This window comes from Oryx dammah, unplaced genomic scaffold, assembly GCF_014754425.2.
Source record: "Oryx dammah isolate SB20612 unplaced genomic scaffold, SCBI_Odam_1.1 HiC_scaffold_5, whole genome shotgun sequence".
Taxonomy (NCBI): Eukaryota; Metazoa; Chordata; class Mammalia; order Artiodactyla; family Bovidae; genus Oryx; species Oryx dammah.
The window spans coordinates 96,516,638-96,532,061 of record NW_024070189.1 but is presented as its reverse complement, the minus strand read 5'-3'; the positions used below and the strand labels follow the sequence as shown (position 1 = coordinate 96,532,061).

Sequence of the window (15,424 nt, the reverse complement as noted above, 5' to 3'; positions counted from 1 at the left end):
GCACCTGACTCAGAGTTCACACTCAATACCAGCAAATACTGCATACATGTGTGTACCAGCAAATACTGCATTAAGTACTATTGTACCTAATTCTCAGTTACCTGGGCTCATATCATTTCCATCCAAGGGAGGAAACAGGCACAGAAAGATGAAGTGATTTTGCTGGGTGACAAAAATGGCAGATCTGGGATTAGACTCTACTTGTGCTGCCTAATGTAGTCTCCACTATTGACTATAGCCACGTGTGACTATTGCCTTTTGAAATGTAGCTGCTCTTAACCGAGATGAGCTGTAAGTGTAAAATATACATCAGAATTTAAAGACTTAATATGAAAAAAAGAATGTAAAATATTTCACTAGTATTAAATATTGAAATGAAAATTTGAACATCTCAAGTTCTATAAATTCCTCAAATTAATACCACCCCCTTTAAATTTGTATTTATTTTGTTTTTATTTATTTTTGGCTGTGCTGGGTCTATCATGTGGCACACAGGCTTTCTCTGGTTTCAACGAGCAGGGGCTACTGTCTAGTTACAGCACCTGGGCTTCTTGTTGAAGTGGCTTCTCTGGCTCAGTAGTTGTGGTACACTGGCTCCAGGGCACATGAGCTTCATTGTGCAGCACAAAGGATTTAGCTGCTCTTCAGCGTGTGGAATGTTGCTAACCACTGGACTACCAGGGAAGTCCTGACCCCTTTTGTTTTAAACATCGATAATTAGAAAGGGTAAAATTATATTTGTATCTCAAATTACATTTCTTTGTTTTGGCCAGGCCCGAGGCATGCCAACCAGGGATCAAACCCATGCATTCTGCAGTGGAATTGTGGAGTTCTAACCACTGGAACGGAAAAGGTAATGGCAACCCACTCCAGTACTCTTGCCTGGAAAATCCCATGGACAGAGGAGCCTGCTAGGCTTCAGTCCATGGGGTCGCTAACAGTCGTACATGACTGAGTAACTTCACTTTCAGTTTTCACTTTCATGCATTGGAGAAGGAAATGGCAACCCACTCCAGTGTTCTTGCCTGGAGAATCCCAGGGATGGCAGAGCCTGGTGGGCTGCCGTCTGTGGGGTCGCACAGAGTCGGACACGACTAAAGCAACTTAGCAGCAGCAGCAGCAGCAGCAGCAGCAGCCACTGGAAAGTGAAGGGTCTGACTTTTTGCGACCATGTGGACTGTACCCTGCCAGGTTCCTGTCCATAGAATTGTCCAGGCAAGAATACTGGAGTGGTTGCCATTTCCTTCTCCAGGGGCTGTTTCTGATGCAGGAATTGAACCCAGATTTCCTGCATTGCAGACAGATTCTTTACTGTCTAAGCCAGCAGGTCGGACTCCCTAACCACTGGACCACCAGGGAACTCCCAGTATCTTGAATTGCTGATCTGCACTACAAATGATTTCCCTGACATTGATCTTCTTAGAGTTGGGGTGTGGGGGAGGGAGGGCAGGCTCTAGAGCGTTTATGATTTCTGACACTATCTCCAGCAATTCCTTGCAGAACCCTTGCGCAAAGCGTATCACCCAGCTTCAGTTTTCAGCAGTGAAGTGTAGATTATATCGGTATGTACAGCACACAGTTTGGAGGAGCGTGAAGTAAAGACCCCTGAAGCGCATAGCACTGGCCCCGGGACAGGGGAGAATGACCATACAAGTTAGCAGCTACTTTGACAATAGCTAGTCTTCTCCCTGTTTTTATAGGGTTGGTCCCTCCCCAGTCTCCCTTTGAAAATTTGAAAGTAGTTTACATCAGCAGTTTGACTGTGTCTGGAGTCAACCATCCAGAGCCCTCCTGTGGGGTAAGAAAGAATTCCTCCAAGGGCGGACTGTCTCAGGCCGAGAGAGAGAGAAGTCCAAGGTCACACAGCCCACTGCAGGTGGAGCTGTGTGAAGTTTAAAACAATGCTCAGAGTCTGCCTTTGAGGGCATTAATTTGACCTCTCTGGTGAACCAGACACCACTAGGGGGTCCCTAACCCCTCTGAAGTGCTTGTGACACGCTCAAAATGGCGGCACCCCGAGCCCTGCAACATTGTCCGCCACATTCAAGATGGCGACGCAAGCGCGCCCCACCCCCCAATCCTCGGGGCCGATTCCGGTTCCGGTGGTTCTGGTAGCCGGCAGGGACACGCGGAGCGCACTGGGAGCAACCATGGCGGATGGTCCTGTGGCGGAGGTGCTGCTGCGGCGGCTGGAGGCGGCCGATGGCGGCCTGGACAGCGCGGAACTGGCGACCGAGCTGGGCGTGGAGCACCAGACTGTGGTGGGCGCCGTGAAGAGCCTGCAGGCGCTGGGTCAGGTGAGCCGGGCGAGTGATACTGGGCTTCCTCGCTTTTGCATCTGCAATTCCTTCGCCAGGAGGGCTCTGCCTCCCCACCAGATTCTCTCAGTCCTGGTTAGGGGTGATTGTATCCGTGTGCAGCCTAGAGTGCGCAGGCGGGGAGTCAGGAAAGAGTGAAGACCCAGGCACGCGGACGCTCTCATGCAGTAAATGTCCATTGATTAATTTTGAGGGGGTGGGGGAGGATGGGGGACGAGAAAGACGCAACCGCTGCCTTCGCGCAGGTTGCGGTGTGATGGATATACTCAAGTGACCAGAGTGATGGAGGAAGCACAGGGAATTCAGAGGTGTTAACTGCCACAGCCTTGAGGATCAGGGAGAGCATCCCAAAGATGACAGCTGTATCCGGTTTCTGCACCGAGTACGAAAGCCATGGCACTTTAGGGATCAATGGGGTGGGAGTGGGGGACAGGTGGTGAGAGAGACGCAGCAGAGCCAGATTTTGCAAGGCCTTCTAGGTCTTTATTTCACAGGGGTACTAGGGGGCCGTGGCAGGAGCTGAAATCAGTCAGACGTGCTTACTGCCTACATCTGTCCTGGCAGGGGCAGGACGGGAGGCAAAGGGACAAGGGCAGAAACTGGCATATCCCCAAACTAGAGGGTAGCTGGACTGGAGAAGGGGTTCAGGTGAAGGAATGAAATTGGGTTCATGGCAAGGTAGGGAGAGCCAGAACAAAGCCCAGCCTTCTGACTTGGACAAGTGAAGGGTGATGGATCCGGAAGGAGAGGATGCTGATGGACTCCTGGGCCACCCAGCAGCCTGGATCCGTGAAGTTAGGACTCAGAAAACATAGCTGGACTGTTTTTTTCATCAAAACCATATAATGTGCCCTTTCTGGCCTCAGCTTTTTTTGGACTGAGTCAGGTCTTAGTTGCTGCATGTGGGATCTTTCCTCGTGGCCTCCAGACTCTGGTTGTAGCCCTTGAGCTTACTTGTTTTGAGACATATGGGATCTTAGTTCTCCGACCAGGGATTGAATTTCAGGGATTGACTCTGTGGTCCCTGCACAGCAAGGAAGATTCTTAACCACTGGAGCACCAGGGAAGTCCCTGACCTCAGCTTTATTTTTCATTCAATCTTTGACGGAACCTTAGATTTACATAAGAGTAAGGGGATATGTGGAGACAGAAATAGTAACCCATCCAGTATTCTTGCCTGGAAATCCCATGGACAGAGGAGCCTGGCGGGCTAAGTCCATGTGGTCGCAAAAGAGGCGGACACAACTTAGCGACTGAACAAACAAACAAGGCGATACGTAAGATGTAACTCTTATTTATTCCCAGGTTGAAGATGGGACACCTTCTAAGCATTGGTCAGAATCTTAATCAGTGTCACCAGAAGGAACAGGCAAACCTGTATTAGCAGTTAGGCCCCCAGGCTGCAGAGCCTGAGGTTATCAGTGCAAAAAGGGAGTGAAGCTATGGTGTGTGGGATGACAGTACCTTGATTGATGTGAAACTGACATTTGTGTAGGCTACAGAGGGTTAAGTAGTGGCAGTTTAGTGTGGTTCATTGTAAGAATGATGATATTAATCGATAGGTTTCTACGGCACTTGCTGCATACTAAGTGTTCTGCATCCTTTCTTTGTTTTTGTTTATTTGTTTGGCCCCAGTGGGCGGCATGCGGGATCTTAGTTCCTGGATTTGGGATTGAACTTGTGCCCCTTCACTGGGAGCTTGAGCTCTTAACCACTGGACTGCCAGGGAAGCCCTCTGCATCTTTTCTGTTTAGTTACACCTCAGAACAACTCTCTGAGCTAAAACCCACCACACCTTTTTCTCACGTATAAGAAATTTTGCTCAGGGAGGTTAAGCCGTTTTCAGCAAGGTCACACAGTAGGTGAGGAGCAGGCCTAGAAATTAGAATGACATGGGAGCCTAGGATTTCTGTGTGTAATGTGGATCCCTGGGGTTTTTCTCTGACATCTGAGTACTGAGATGCAAACACATAAATCATTTCATCTGAGACTTTAAAAATCTTTCCAGTGTTCAAAAGTGGTGGTCCAGTGGCTAAGACTCCATGCTCCCAGTTCAGGGCACCTGGGTTCGATCCGTGGTCAAGGACCTAGGTCCCACATGCTGAAACTAAAAGATGCCACATACCACAAGGAAGGACTTCCCAGGTGGTACTGGTGGTAAAGAACCCACCCGCCAATGCAGGAGACACAGGAGAGGCAGGTTCTATCCTTGGGTCGGGAAAATCCCCTGGAGGAGGAAATGACAACCCACTCCAGTATTCTTGCCTGGAGAATCCCATTGACAGAGGAGCCTGGCGGGCTGCTGTCTATGGGGTCACAAAGAGTTGGCACACACACATGCAGCATGAAAATGCTGCGTGCAGCAACTAAGACCCAGCACAGTTGAATAAATAAGTACTTTTTTTTTTTTAAAGTGATGGAATTTGTTCTTTTTCAGGCAGATAATGCTCTTAGTACTCTACCCTGCTCTCAGAGGTGTGAATCAGTTTTGTCATTATCCTCATGTCACAAAAGATCAACCAAGAGTCAGCAAAGGCAGATCACTTTGCTCGGGAGTGGTACAGCTGGGATGCGAAGCTGGCTTCAGAGGCTGTGCACCCCCAGTGCTGTGGCAAGGGGGTACCTGGATCTGAGCCCTGTCCCTGCCGTGCTCCCCTATTTTTCTACAGATCGTCGAGACTGAGCTGCGCTCCACCAAGCGCTGGGAGCTCACCGCTGAGGGTGAGGAGATTGCCCAGGAGGGCAGCCATGAGGCCCGGGTGTTTCGCAGCATCCCCCCAGAGGGCCTGCCCCAGAGTGAGCTCATGGTAGGAGCCTGAGGGGGCTGGGGCCTCAGGAGCTGTGTTGGGGTGACGGCAGCCCTCATGCCCGTGCCCCCCTCACTGCAGCCTTGTTCCCCCAGCGACTGCCCAGTGGCAAGGTGGGCTTCAGCAAGGCGATGTCCAACAAGTGGATCCGGGTGGACAAGAGTGCTGCTGACGGGCCCCGGGTGTTCCGAGTGGTGAGTCCCTGCTGGAGGGCGATGGGCCAGGTGGTCGGGCAGGTGGGCCGCGGCCCTCAGGGTCTCTCACACCCACCCCTGTGGCAGGTGGACAGCGTGGAGGATGAGGTGCAGCGCCGGCTCCAGCTGGTCCGGGGTGGGCAGGCTGAGAAGCTGGGAGAAAAGGAGCGGAGTGAGCTCCGGAAGCGGAAGCTGCTGACTGAAGTGTGAGTGGGTGCCACCCCCAGGCTCACACCTGGGTCATTTGCCTGGCCCTGGAGTTGGGGAGGGGACAGGGAGGCGTTCTGCCCATACTGGGCTGGTGTGCTCTCGGGCTCCTCCCCGCCCCTCTTTACACTGGGGTGGTCAAGTGCACTTGCCACACTCGCCCCGACAGGGCCTTTAGCTATGCTCTGCTTCTGCCCAGAAAGATCCTCTCACTGTTCTTCAAGGCAAGTTCTGACATCATATCTCTGTTCACACGTCAGCTTAGAGAGGCCACCACCCTTACACGCTTTCCTCCCTTCGACTTCTATAAAAGTTCCACACTCCTGGTCTCCAGCCCTTTTGCCCTCCCTGTTTACTTCCTCTACAGTCCTAAGCACTGCCTGGAATTTAAATATTTGTTTATTTACTGGTTTTTGGCTGTGCCGCACGGCATGTGGGATCTCACTTCCCCAACCAGGAACCAGAGCCATGCCCCCTGCATTGGAAGAGTGAAGTCGTAACCACTGGATGGCCAGGGAAGTGCCAGCACTGTCTGGACTTGATTGGGCTCGGGGCTCTGCTGTCACAGGGCCGATGTCTCCTCAAGCAGATGGAGCAGTTACAAGAATGCAGACTGGAGTGGGGCTGCCCAGTTCACCTCCCAGCTCTGCCATATGTTAGCTCTGTGACCTTGACTGAATTACCTGATCTTTCCAGGCCTCTGTTTACGCATATGTGAAGTGGTCCCTTTTCACACATGGTTATGGGGTGACTTTATAGAACAGAGCCTAGTGTAGAATAAGCTCTCTCAACTTGATCTATCAGGGGGCTTACCTGGCGGTGCAGTGCTTAAGATTCCCAGGCTTCCAGTGCAGGAGGCATGGGTTTGATCCCTGGTCAGGGAACTTAGATTCCGATGCCATGCAGCAAGGCAGAAAAGTTTTTGTTTTAATTTTTCATTTTTAAAAAGGGCTTCCCTGGTGGCTCAGCTGGTGAAGAATCCGCCTGCAGTGTGGGAGACCTGGGTTCGATCCTAGGGTTATAGGAAGATCCCCTGGAGAAGGAAATGGCAACCCACTCCAGTACTCTTGAGTGGAAAATCCCATGGACTGAGGAGCCTGGTAGGCTACAGTCCATGGGGTTGCAAAGAGTCGGACATGACTGAGCGACTTCACCTTCCCTGGTGGTCTTTGCTTAAGAATCCGTGCTTCCACTGTAGGGGACATGAGTTCCATCCCCGGTCGGGTAACTAAGATCCCCCATGCCACACGGCACAGCCAGAAAATTAATAAATAGGCTCATTTGACCTATTATCACTCATAGCTTTATGGTTAGTACCTTGAACAGGCCCTGGCACACAGTAGGGTCTTAATAAGTGTTTGTTGAATGAGTACGTGCATGAACATAGGGATGTAGGTGGGGCTAAATAAGGGTTTCGGGAGACGGTTAGTGTTGGAGAAAATGGCAGCAGAGTTGCTTGGCGGGTGAAGTGGGGGTCAGCATCAGCTGGGGGGTCAAGGGAAACGAAGGAGGTAACAGTAATGTCCCCTGGCCTCAGGACCCTGAAGACTTACTGGGTGAGCAAAGGTAGTGCCTTCAGCACCAGCATCTCCAAGCAGGAAACAGAGCTGAGCCCAGAGATGATCTCCAGGTAGGGGGCAGCCCCAGGGTTGGAGACTGGTTGGGGGAAGGTGGTAGGCAGCCCCCACCATGCCCACGTAGCCTGCACCGTGCCCCTCCATAGCGGCTCCTGGCGGGACCGGCCCTTCAAGCCCTACAATTTCTCGGCCCATGGCGTCCTCCCCGACAGCGGCCACCTGCACCCGCTGCTCAAGGTCCGCTCCCAGTTCCGGCAGATCTTCCTGGAGATGGGGTGAGCATGGGCCCAGGGGCGGGTCTAGCCCAGGCCCGGGGCACAGGCAGGGCAGTCAGGCTGTGTCTCCCACCAGGTTCACCGAGATGCCGACTGACAACTACATTGAGAGCTCCTTCTGGAACTTCGACGCACTCTTCCAGCCCCAGCAGCACCCGGCACGCGACCAGCATGACACCTTCTTCCTGCAAGGTGGGTGCGCTCTGCTGCCCCGTGCCACCCGAGGGCCTGGGCCTGGGCAGAGCCTTTCGGGGTAACCTACCATCTTACAGGATAAACTCCATCCTTCTCAGGGTGGCCAGCAAAGCCTGTGTGAGCTACTGTCGTCAGCTGTGATCTTCCACCTCCCCTCCTGTCACCTCAGGGTCTTTGCTGTGCGTTCTGCTGAGAAGTGTCTTCTCCCAGGTCTTCATGGCCACCTTTGGAATCAAATCTCTGCTCACATGTCATCTCAGAGAGGCCCCTGCCGACATGCCCTTGTCCCCCCAGGTTCCTTTTTTTTTTTTGGCTGCACCAGGTTTTCTTTTAACTATTCATTTGGCTGTGTTGGGGCTTCGTTGTGACATGTGGGATCTTCAGTTTTTTTGCAGCATGTTGGATCTAGTTCCCTGACCTGGGATTGAACCCAGGCCCCCTGCACTGGAAGCACAAAGTCTTAGCCACTGGACCACCTGGGAAATCCCTGCATCCGGTCTTAGTTGCAGCACATGGGATCTTCATTGTGGCATGCAGGATATAGTTCCCTGACCAGGGATCGAACCCGGGCCTCCTACATTAGGAGTGTGGAGTCCTAACTACTGGACCACCAGGGAAGTTCCCCTCTGCAACCAAGCTCTAAAAAGCTTCTCACTGCTAGTCTTCAAGTTTAGTTCCCATTTCTTTCTTCGACAGTCCTCAATGCTTTCTAAATTGCATGACTTTTCGGAATAGTCATTGTCTCCACACCACCAGGCGAGCAGACAAGGCTGTTGTGTGCCTGTTATCCAGCCAGGAGCAAAATGTCATTGTCATCGTCACGGCATCCAGAACTTACCAAGGACATCCATAGTGGTCCAGTGGTTAAAGTTTCCAGACTTCCACTGCAGGGGGTGTGGGTTCGATCCCTGGTCAGGGAAGTTGCAACAGCCAGAAAAACAAAACAAAACTTACTGGGCTGCCACTCTCCTAATCTTCCTACCAACTACAGGAAGTAGACTTTCAGCCCCCTTTTGCAGATTAGGAAACTGGGGCCCAGAGAGGAGACATCACTTGCCCAGGGTCACAGCTTGTAAGAGGTGGAGCTGGGAATGGATGTGTGGCTTTTTGGGTATGGTAAAATTGTATTTCAGGAAGGGAATCGTAAGAACTTGCATATTCATGTGCCATAGGGTCACTGAGCTCCTGTGACTTCTCTGTTAAACCTCTGAGTCACAGCCACAAATGAGACAGAAGTCCTTGCCCTGAGACCATCATGTCCTCGTTGGGCAAGATGTGCCTTAAATCCTGAGTAAGGAAATGGCAACCTACTCCAGTGTTCTTGCCTGGAAAATCCCATGGACAGCCTATGGGGTTAAAAGAATCAGACGTGACTTAGTGACAAAACAACAACAAGCTGTAAACATGGCGATGCAAGATGGCAGTAAATGAGATGGAGGAACTGACATTGTGTTGGGGGGTGTACACGGTCAATTTAAAGACTGCTAGGATTTGGGCTTCTTTGGAAGTCTGTTGGTTAAGACTTTGTACACTGTGCAGGGGGTGTGAGTTCAGTCCCTGGTAGACGAACTAAGATCTCACATGCTGTACAGCATGACCAAAAATTGTTTTTTAAAGTCTGCTTAAGCAAACATAGAAGGAGGTGAGGGAGGGGGCTACATCTGTGGAAAGAAAGTTCCAGGCAAAGGGAATGGCCAGTGCAAAGGCCCTGAGGCTGGCACATGCCCGCTTACAGATTGGCAGGGAAGCCCTGTGGCTCGAAGAAGTGATCAGTTAGGAGTGGGAGGAGGGAATTCTCTGGTGGTTCAGTGGTTCGCACTCCATGCTTTCACTGCCATGGACATGGGTTCAATACCCGAGTTGGAGAACTAAGTCCCACAAGCCCTGCAGCATAGCCAGAAAAAAAAGGGGAGGCAGTAGGACCAGGGAAGGTTCTGGCAGAGGAGGGGTGTGAGTGACTGCCTCAGGTGTTCCCAGGTGCCCTCCAGCAGTTACAGAGGGCAAGCGAGGGAGCTGCCTAAGCCACTGTCTGTTTTCCTTGTGGTGGCTATTTGAGTAATGCTCATTATTTATTTATTTGGCTGCGCCAGGTTTTAACTGTGGCATGTAGGATTTTTAGTTGCGGCAGGTGGGATTTAGTTCCCTGACCAGGGATCAAACCCAGGCCCCCCGTGCATTGGGAACTCGGAATCTTAACCACTGGACCACCAAAGAAGTCCCAAGAAATGCTCCTTGACTGACCAGATGTTGCTCTGTCCTGCCCAGATCCAGCCCAGGCCCAGCAACTCCCAATGGACTACGTCCACCGCGTGAAGCGGACCCACTCTCAGGGTGGCTATGGCTCACAGGGGTAAGGAAGGACCAGGACTTTGGGTGGGGAAGAGGCTGGGGACTGAGAGCGGCATCATGGACTTCCTTGCATGTTCCCCTGAAGGTACAAATACAACTGGAAACTGGACGAGGCTCGGAAAAACCTGCTGCGCACACACACCACGGCAGCCAGTGCCCGCGCCCTCTACCGCCTGGCCCAGAAGGTGTGGCCAGGCTCCGGCAGCATTGGAGGGAGGGGCTGGGCTGTCATACTGACCTCCTCACCCATGCCCGGGCCTGGCCTGCCTGTCACCCCCAGAAGCCCTTCACTCCGGCCAAATACTTCTCCATCGATCGAGTGTTCCGGAATGAGACCCTGGATGCCACTCATCTGGCCGAGTTCCACCAGATTGAGGGCGTCGTGGCTGACCATGGCCTCACGCTGGGCCACCTCATGGGTGTCCTGCGGGAGTTCTTCACCAAGCTGGGTGAGCAGACGGGCCAGAGTGGGCGGTGTTGGTGGGTAACAGGAAGACACCTTGGTCATTAGCCCGATTCTCCCCCCAACTCTGTTTGCCTGCCTCCCCACCAGGTATCACCCAGCTGCGTTTCAAGCCGGCTTACAACCCCTACACCGAGCCCAGCATGGAAATATTCAGCTACCACCAAGGTCAGGTGGAACCCAGTACTGGGGCAGGGAGGGAGGTCTCAGGCTGCCCACAGCTCAGCCCAGCTTCCTGTTCCTGAGGACCCCACCTCCTGAGCTCATTGCCATGCCCAGTATCACCCACGCAAGCCGCCCCATCGTTTTCCTGCCTCCACAGGTCTGAAGAAGTGGGTGGAGGTCGGAAACTCTGGGATCTTCCGCCCTGAGATGTTGCTGCCCATGGGGCTCCCTGAGAATGTGTCGGTCATTGCCTGGGGTCTCTCATTGGAGCGGTGAGTACCCAAGCCACATAGGGTGTTGGCTGCCTCACTCGGGTGACTTGCCAGGCATGGGGGCCTGTAGACTTGCAGCCCCCTCCATTGATTCATTCATTTGAGAAATCCTTAGTGAGCACCTGCTGTATGCCCATTCTGTGCTGTGATTACAACACACATCTCTGCTCTATGAAGCTAGGGTGTTAATGGACCAAGGAGGATGAGAATTGATAAGGTAAATAAGTAAATTCAACAAACCAAGCTTAGAGTATGTCCAAAAGCAGTGTTATGGGGCTTCCCTGGTGGCTCAGTGGTAACGAATCTGCCTGCCAGTGCAAGAGACATGGGAGACTCAGATTCAATCCCTGGGTCAGGACCATCCCCTGGAGAAGTAAGTGGCAACCCACTCTAGTATTCTTGCCTGGGAAATCTCACGGGTAGAGGAGCCTGGCGGGCTACAGTCCATGGGGTCCCAAAAGGGTCGAACCTGATTGAGCAACCAAACAACCACAACCTCAGAAGTAATGTTAGAGCAGGAACACAGCAGGGAGAGCTAAGGAGATGTCAGGGAAGGCCTCTCGGAGGAGGTGACATCTGAGCAACGAATAGAGGTGACTGAATTGGTAAGCTGTGAAGATATCTGGGGAAGGATGGTCCAGGCAGAGGGAATAACCAGTGCAAAGGCTCTGAGGCTGGAGCAGGCCTGCTGTATATGGAGAACATTGAGGAGGCCATTGTGACTGGTGGGAGGAGGGAGTGAGTGAAGGGGGAGAGTGGGAAGAGATGGGGTGAGGGAGGTGACAGGGCAGATGGTGTGGGGCCTTCTGAGCCCAAGGGAGGGCTGGGGCTTTTACTTATGGGAAGGTAGCAAGAGAGGTTGTGATCAGAAGAGAGCATGACCTGACCTTGTATTAAACCCTGTCCCCGCCCCCCTCCAAGCCTGACGATGATCAAATATGGCATCAACAATATCCGGGAGCTGGTGGGCCACAAGGTGAACCTTCAGATGGTGTACGACAGTCCCCTGTGCCGCCTGGACGCTGAACGGGGGCCCCCTTCGACTCAAGAGGCTGCGTGACATGAGCTGCCCCCCATAGGCCACCTTCCCCAAGACCTTGCTGCCCCCTTGCATCCCTGCCGGTGACCCCCTTGTATTTACGAGGCCTCTGTGAGGCCCATCCCCCTGCCCCAGTATCTCTTCCTGATCAGCCCCAGGGTCCCGGGGTCAGGGGAGCGGGTAGCAGGTTCATTCTGTTGTCCACCTGTGAGGGTGGGCCTTGGGGAGCCCTGCAGGCCAGCTGTTGGCTAATAAAGTGGGCACATGCCCTCATCTGGTGCCTTTCCTTAGGGGTGGAAGGTGCTGGAGTCCCGGGTGTAAGACACGATGAGTTGGAGGTCTTGGATCTTGGGGACCTCCTTGGCCAGCCTGAGCCATATCCCCGTCAGGGAAGACTAGCTCCATCAAGCATTCACCAGTTTACTTCCTGGTGCCAGGTCTCTTCTAAGTGAAGGGAATAACCCCTACCGGCTGTGGAAGCGGGGGAGGCCAGGGTGGTGTTGGGTCCCTGGGAGCCAGGATTCCCACCAATTGGGAGTCAGGCATTGGTGGGATGGGGTGGATAGCCTTATTTATTTATTTTTGGCTGTGCTGGGTCTTTATTGTGGCCTGAGGGTTTAGTTGCCCCAGGGCATGTAGGATCCCTGACCAGGGATTGAACCTAGGTCCTCTGCATTGGAAGGCAGATTCTTAACCACTGGACCACAAGGGAAGTCCCAAGCTGAGCCTTTAAAACTGCTTTTTGTTGTTATTGTTAAAGAGCAGTTTAGTTTTAGATTCATAGCAAAATTAAGTGACAGGTACAGAGATTTCTCAAACCCCCTGCGTTGATGCATCATAATCATCCACGGTCCATAGTTGACATTTTGGTTGACTCCCCATGTTGTATGTGGCTTTGGATAAATGTATGATGACATGTGGGATTCCCTGGTGGCTTATTGGTAAAGAATCCATTTTCTTGCCAGTGCAGGAATGCAGGTTCGATCCTTGGGTCGGGAAAATCCCCTGGAGGAGGAAATGGCAACCCACTCCAGTATTCTTGCCTGGAGAAATCTGCAGAGGAGCCTTGCAGGCTACAGTCCAGAGGATCACAGGGTCAGACACAATAGTGACTGAGCACAAACGCATGATGACCTATATTATGATATCCTGATGTTCCATAAATTTCACTGCCCTAAAAGTCCCCTGTGCTACACGAATTCATCCCTTTGTCCTCACCCTAAAAAGCTACTCTTAAAAAAAAATCATAAGGATTTCAAATGAGCCCAGAATAGAAACATGAGTGAATAGGATAAAGTTCCGGGAGCCTACCACTCACACTGAGGAGTGAGCACACCTGTTTCTGTGAAAATATTTCAAAGCAAACCCTAGGACTTCCCTGGTGGTCCAGGGGTTAAGCCTTCAAGCTTCCAGTGCAGGGGGTGCAGGTTAGATCCCTAGTTACGGAACTAAGATCCTGTGTGCCAATAGGCTTGGAAATCCCAGCAATCTTGTCACCCACCCCAGAGCAGTGCACTTTGGGAAACATGGGTGGTTTTTTATGTACCCATGAGGTCACTTTTATGCCCAGTGCAGTTAGCAGTCAGCTGGGTTCTTTTTGGTCTCAGGGCCTGTGGGCACCAGTCTTACAAGGGCTCCTCACTCAAATCTTTTATTTCAAAGAAAATAATCCAGTCATATAGAAAAATATTTCTTCATTCAATAAAGGTGCATCTCTTTAAGTGCCAGCAGTGGGCAAAGTTGTTTTAGGTCCCTGCCTTTAAGAGCTGACACTTAACCTGTGGATGAACAGATAAATATAGAAGCCATGTAAAAAGTAAAGGTTAGTGAGGATGAAACATATAATACAAAGCATAATAAACACCCAAGGATCCACCCCTAGTTCTTTTGAATCTGAACAGGTATTTGCACTGGAGCTTTCACTTCGATCTCTGTGACTAATGTTTTGAAGACCCTTATGAGCTTGTTCTAGTTTCTTTTGCCCCCCACCCCACTAAGATTGCCCCCTCCTGAATCTTGTATTTATCACTCTCTTTGCTTTTAAACTTTTGCTATTTACATGTTACTTTAACAAGACATGGTTTCATTTTGCATGTTTTCAAAAAAGTTACACAAACTGTGTACCATAAAAATCATCCTGCACCTTCCATGTTGCCTGTTTTGTTTTCTTAATTTTTGGCCACATGTAGGATGTTAGTTCCCCAACCAGGGGTCAAACCCATGTCCCCTGAAGTGGAAGCTCGGAGTCTCAGCCACTCGACCACCAGGGAAGTCCCTGTGTTGCCTTTGTCTTGATTTGGTCCTTGTGTTTGCGTGCACATGTGTGTGCATGTTTAGAAGTTAAGCCTGAGATTTTTCTCCGTAGATAATACTGGAATCTTCAGATCTGATGCTACAGGAAGATGTAACATCTTGTAGCTAGCTCTGCTACAAGATACTAATGTTAGCTACTGTTCACTAAACTCTGAATGTGTTCCAGATGTTTACCCCTGAAACCCTTAAAACAGTCTCATGTTTTAGATTTTATCACCTTGGTAGTAGACAAAGATGAGTTTTGTGAGTGAGTGGCAGTTTAATGATCACCCCTGTTATTGGTAAGAGACAGCCCAGATTCAAACCCCTCAGGCTCTCCAGAACATAGGTGTAAAAGGGGTGTGCTCTATTGTGTGTGGCCAGGGACAGAGCCCTGAACAGAAGGGCTGAGCTTGTGTGTGTGTGTGTGTGGGGGGGGTGATTCCAGCTGTCTGCCCCTCGTGGACACTGACATAAACACTGAAATGAGGGGTAGAAGCCATGTAAAAAGTGAGGGTGAAGCATATATGATACAAAGCATAAGAAACACCCATCTCCTCTCCAATCAGGACAAAGTCCCAAACCTTGACCTTGACTCAGCCCATCCCCCTACCAAACTCTATCCTTCACCCACTGCTTTCGCCAATCCCTGCTCTCCCCATCAGACCCGACTGCTGCTCAAACACACTGAGCTTGCTCAGAACTCCGGGCCTTTGCACACACCGTTTCGAATCATCTGTCTCCCTCCCGCCGCCCCCTTTATTTTTTCTGCCTTACTGAGTTCCAAGAGGTCTTTGTAGATACTGGATACAAGTTCTTAAATATTTTCTCCTCGTGTGCCAATAATGACTACTGTTGTCACTATTCAATGTTATTACTATTATCATTGAAGGGTATGGGCTCAAGGGTAAGGACCAGCGACGCCATTTCAAGGAGCTTCTGGTTTTGGAGGGCTGATTACTGATTCAAGGTGGTAATTACCTCAGCTTCTTTCAGTAAGGGCAGCAGGTCGTTATCAAATGACAGCAAAAGTCAGAATTTTTTATTGGCAAGATTTCTTTGGGCTGGGCAGATGAAAAATGAACTGAAACATAAGAATGAACACACAGTACAAGGTATTCCGCCGCTCACCTTGTGCCCTGGTGCCTCCTCACACATGCGCACACGCGAGCACAGAAACCACCGGCTCCTCCCGGCTGTGCAGGCTGCGCGCGCAGCGCCTGGACAGCCCAACCGACACTTAACGGCCGCCCCTGCCGCGCTGCGCGCGC

At 51.4% G+C, this 15,424-nt stretch overlaps 1 protein-coding gene and 1 non-coding gene across 3 annotated transcripts; one reads left to right on the top strand and one right to left on the bottom strand.

Moving 5' to 3' along the window:
- The first annotated feature begins 1,294 nt into the window (after positions 1–1,294).
- Positions 1,295–14,008, top strand: FARSA (phenylalanyl-tRNA synthetase subunit alpha). 2 transcript variants are annotated; one of them, XM_040240828.1, is made up of 13 exons: positions 1,295–2,297; positions 4,988–5,125; positions 5,221–5,319; positions 5,407–5,525; positions 7,064–7,156; positions 7,250–7,378; positions 7,455–7,570; positions 9,839–9,923; positions 10,008–10,107; positions 10,203–10,371; positions 10,476–10,553; positions 10,708–10,822; positions 11,744–14,008. In XM_040240828.1, exons 1-13 carry the CDS (start codon positions 2,049–2,051, stop codon positions 11,880–11,882), a joined length of 1,629 nt encoding a protein of 542 aa, XP_040096762.1. In that variant the 5' UTR covers positions 1,295–2,048; the 3' UTR covers positions 11,883–14,008. The 2 variants fall into 2 exon arrangements, with proteins under 2 accessions (XP_040096762.1, XP_040096761.1); XM_040240827.1 differs by having other exon boundaries at positions 5,221–5,525.
- On the bottom strand, positions 8,118–8,190 carry TRNAR-CCU. Its single transcript has one exon. It is a non-coding gene; the product is annotated as a tRNA-Arg (tRNA).
- Positions 14,009–15,424: the final 1,416 nt, after the last annotated feature.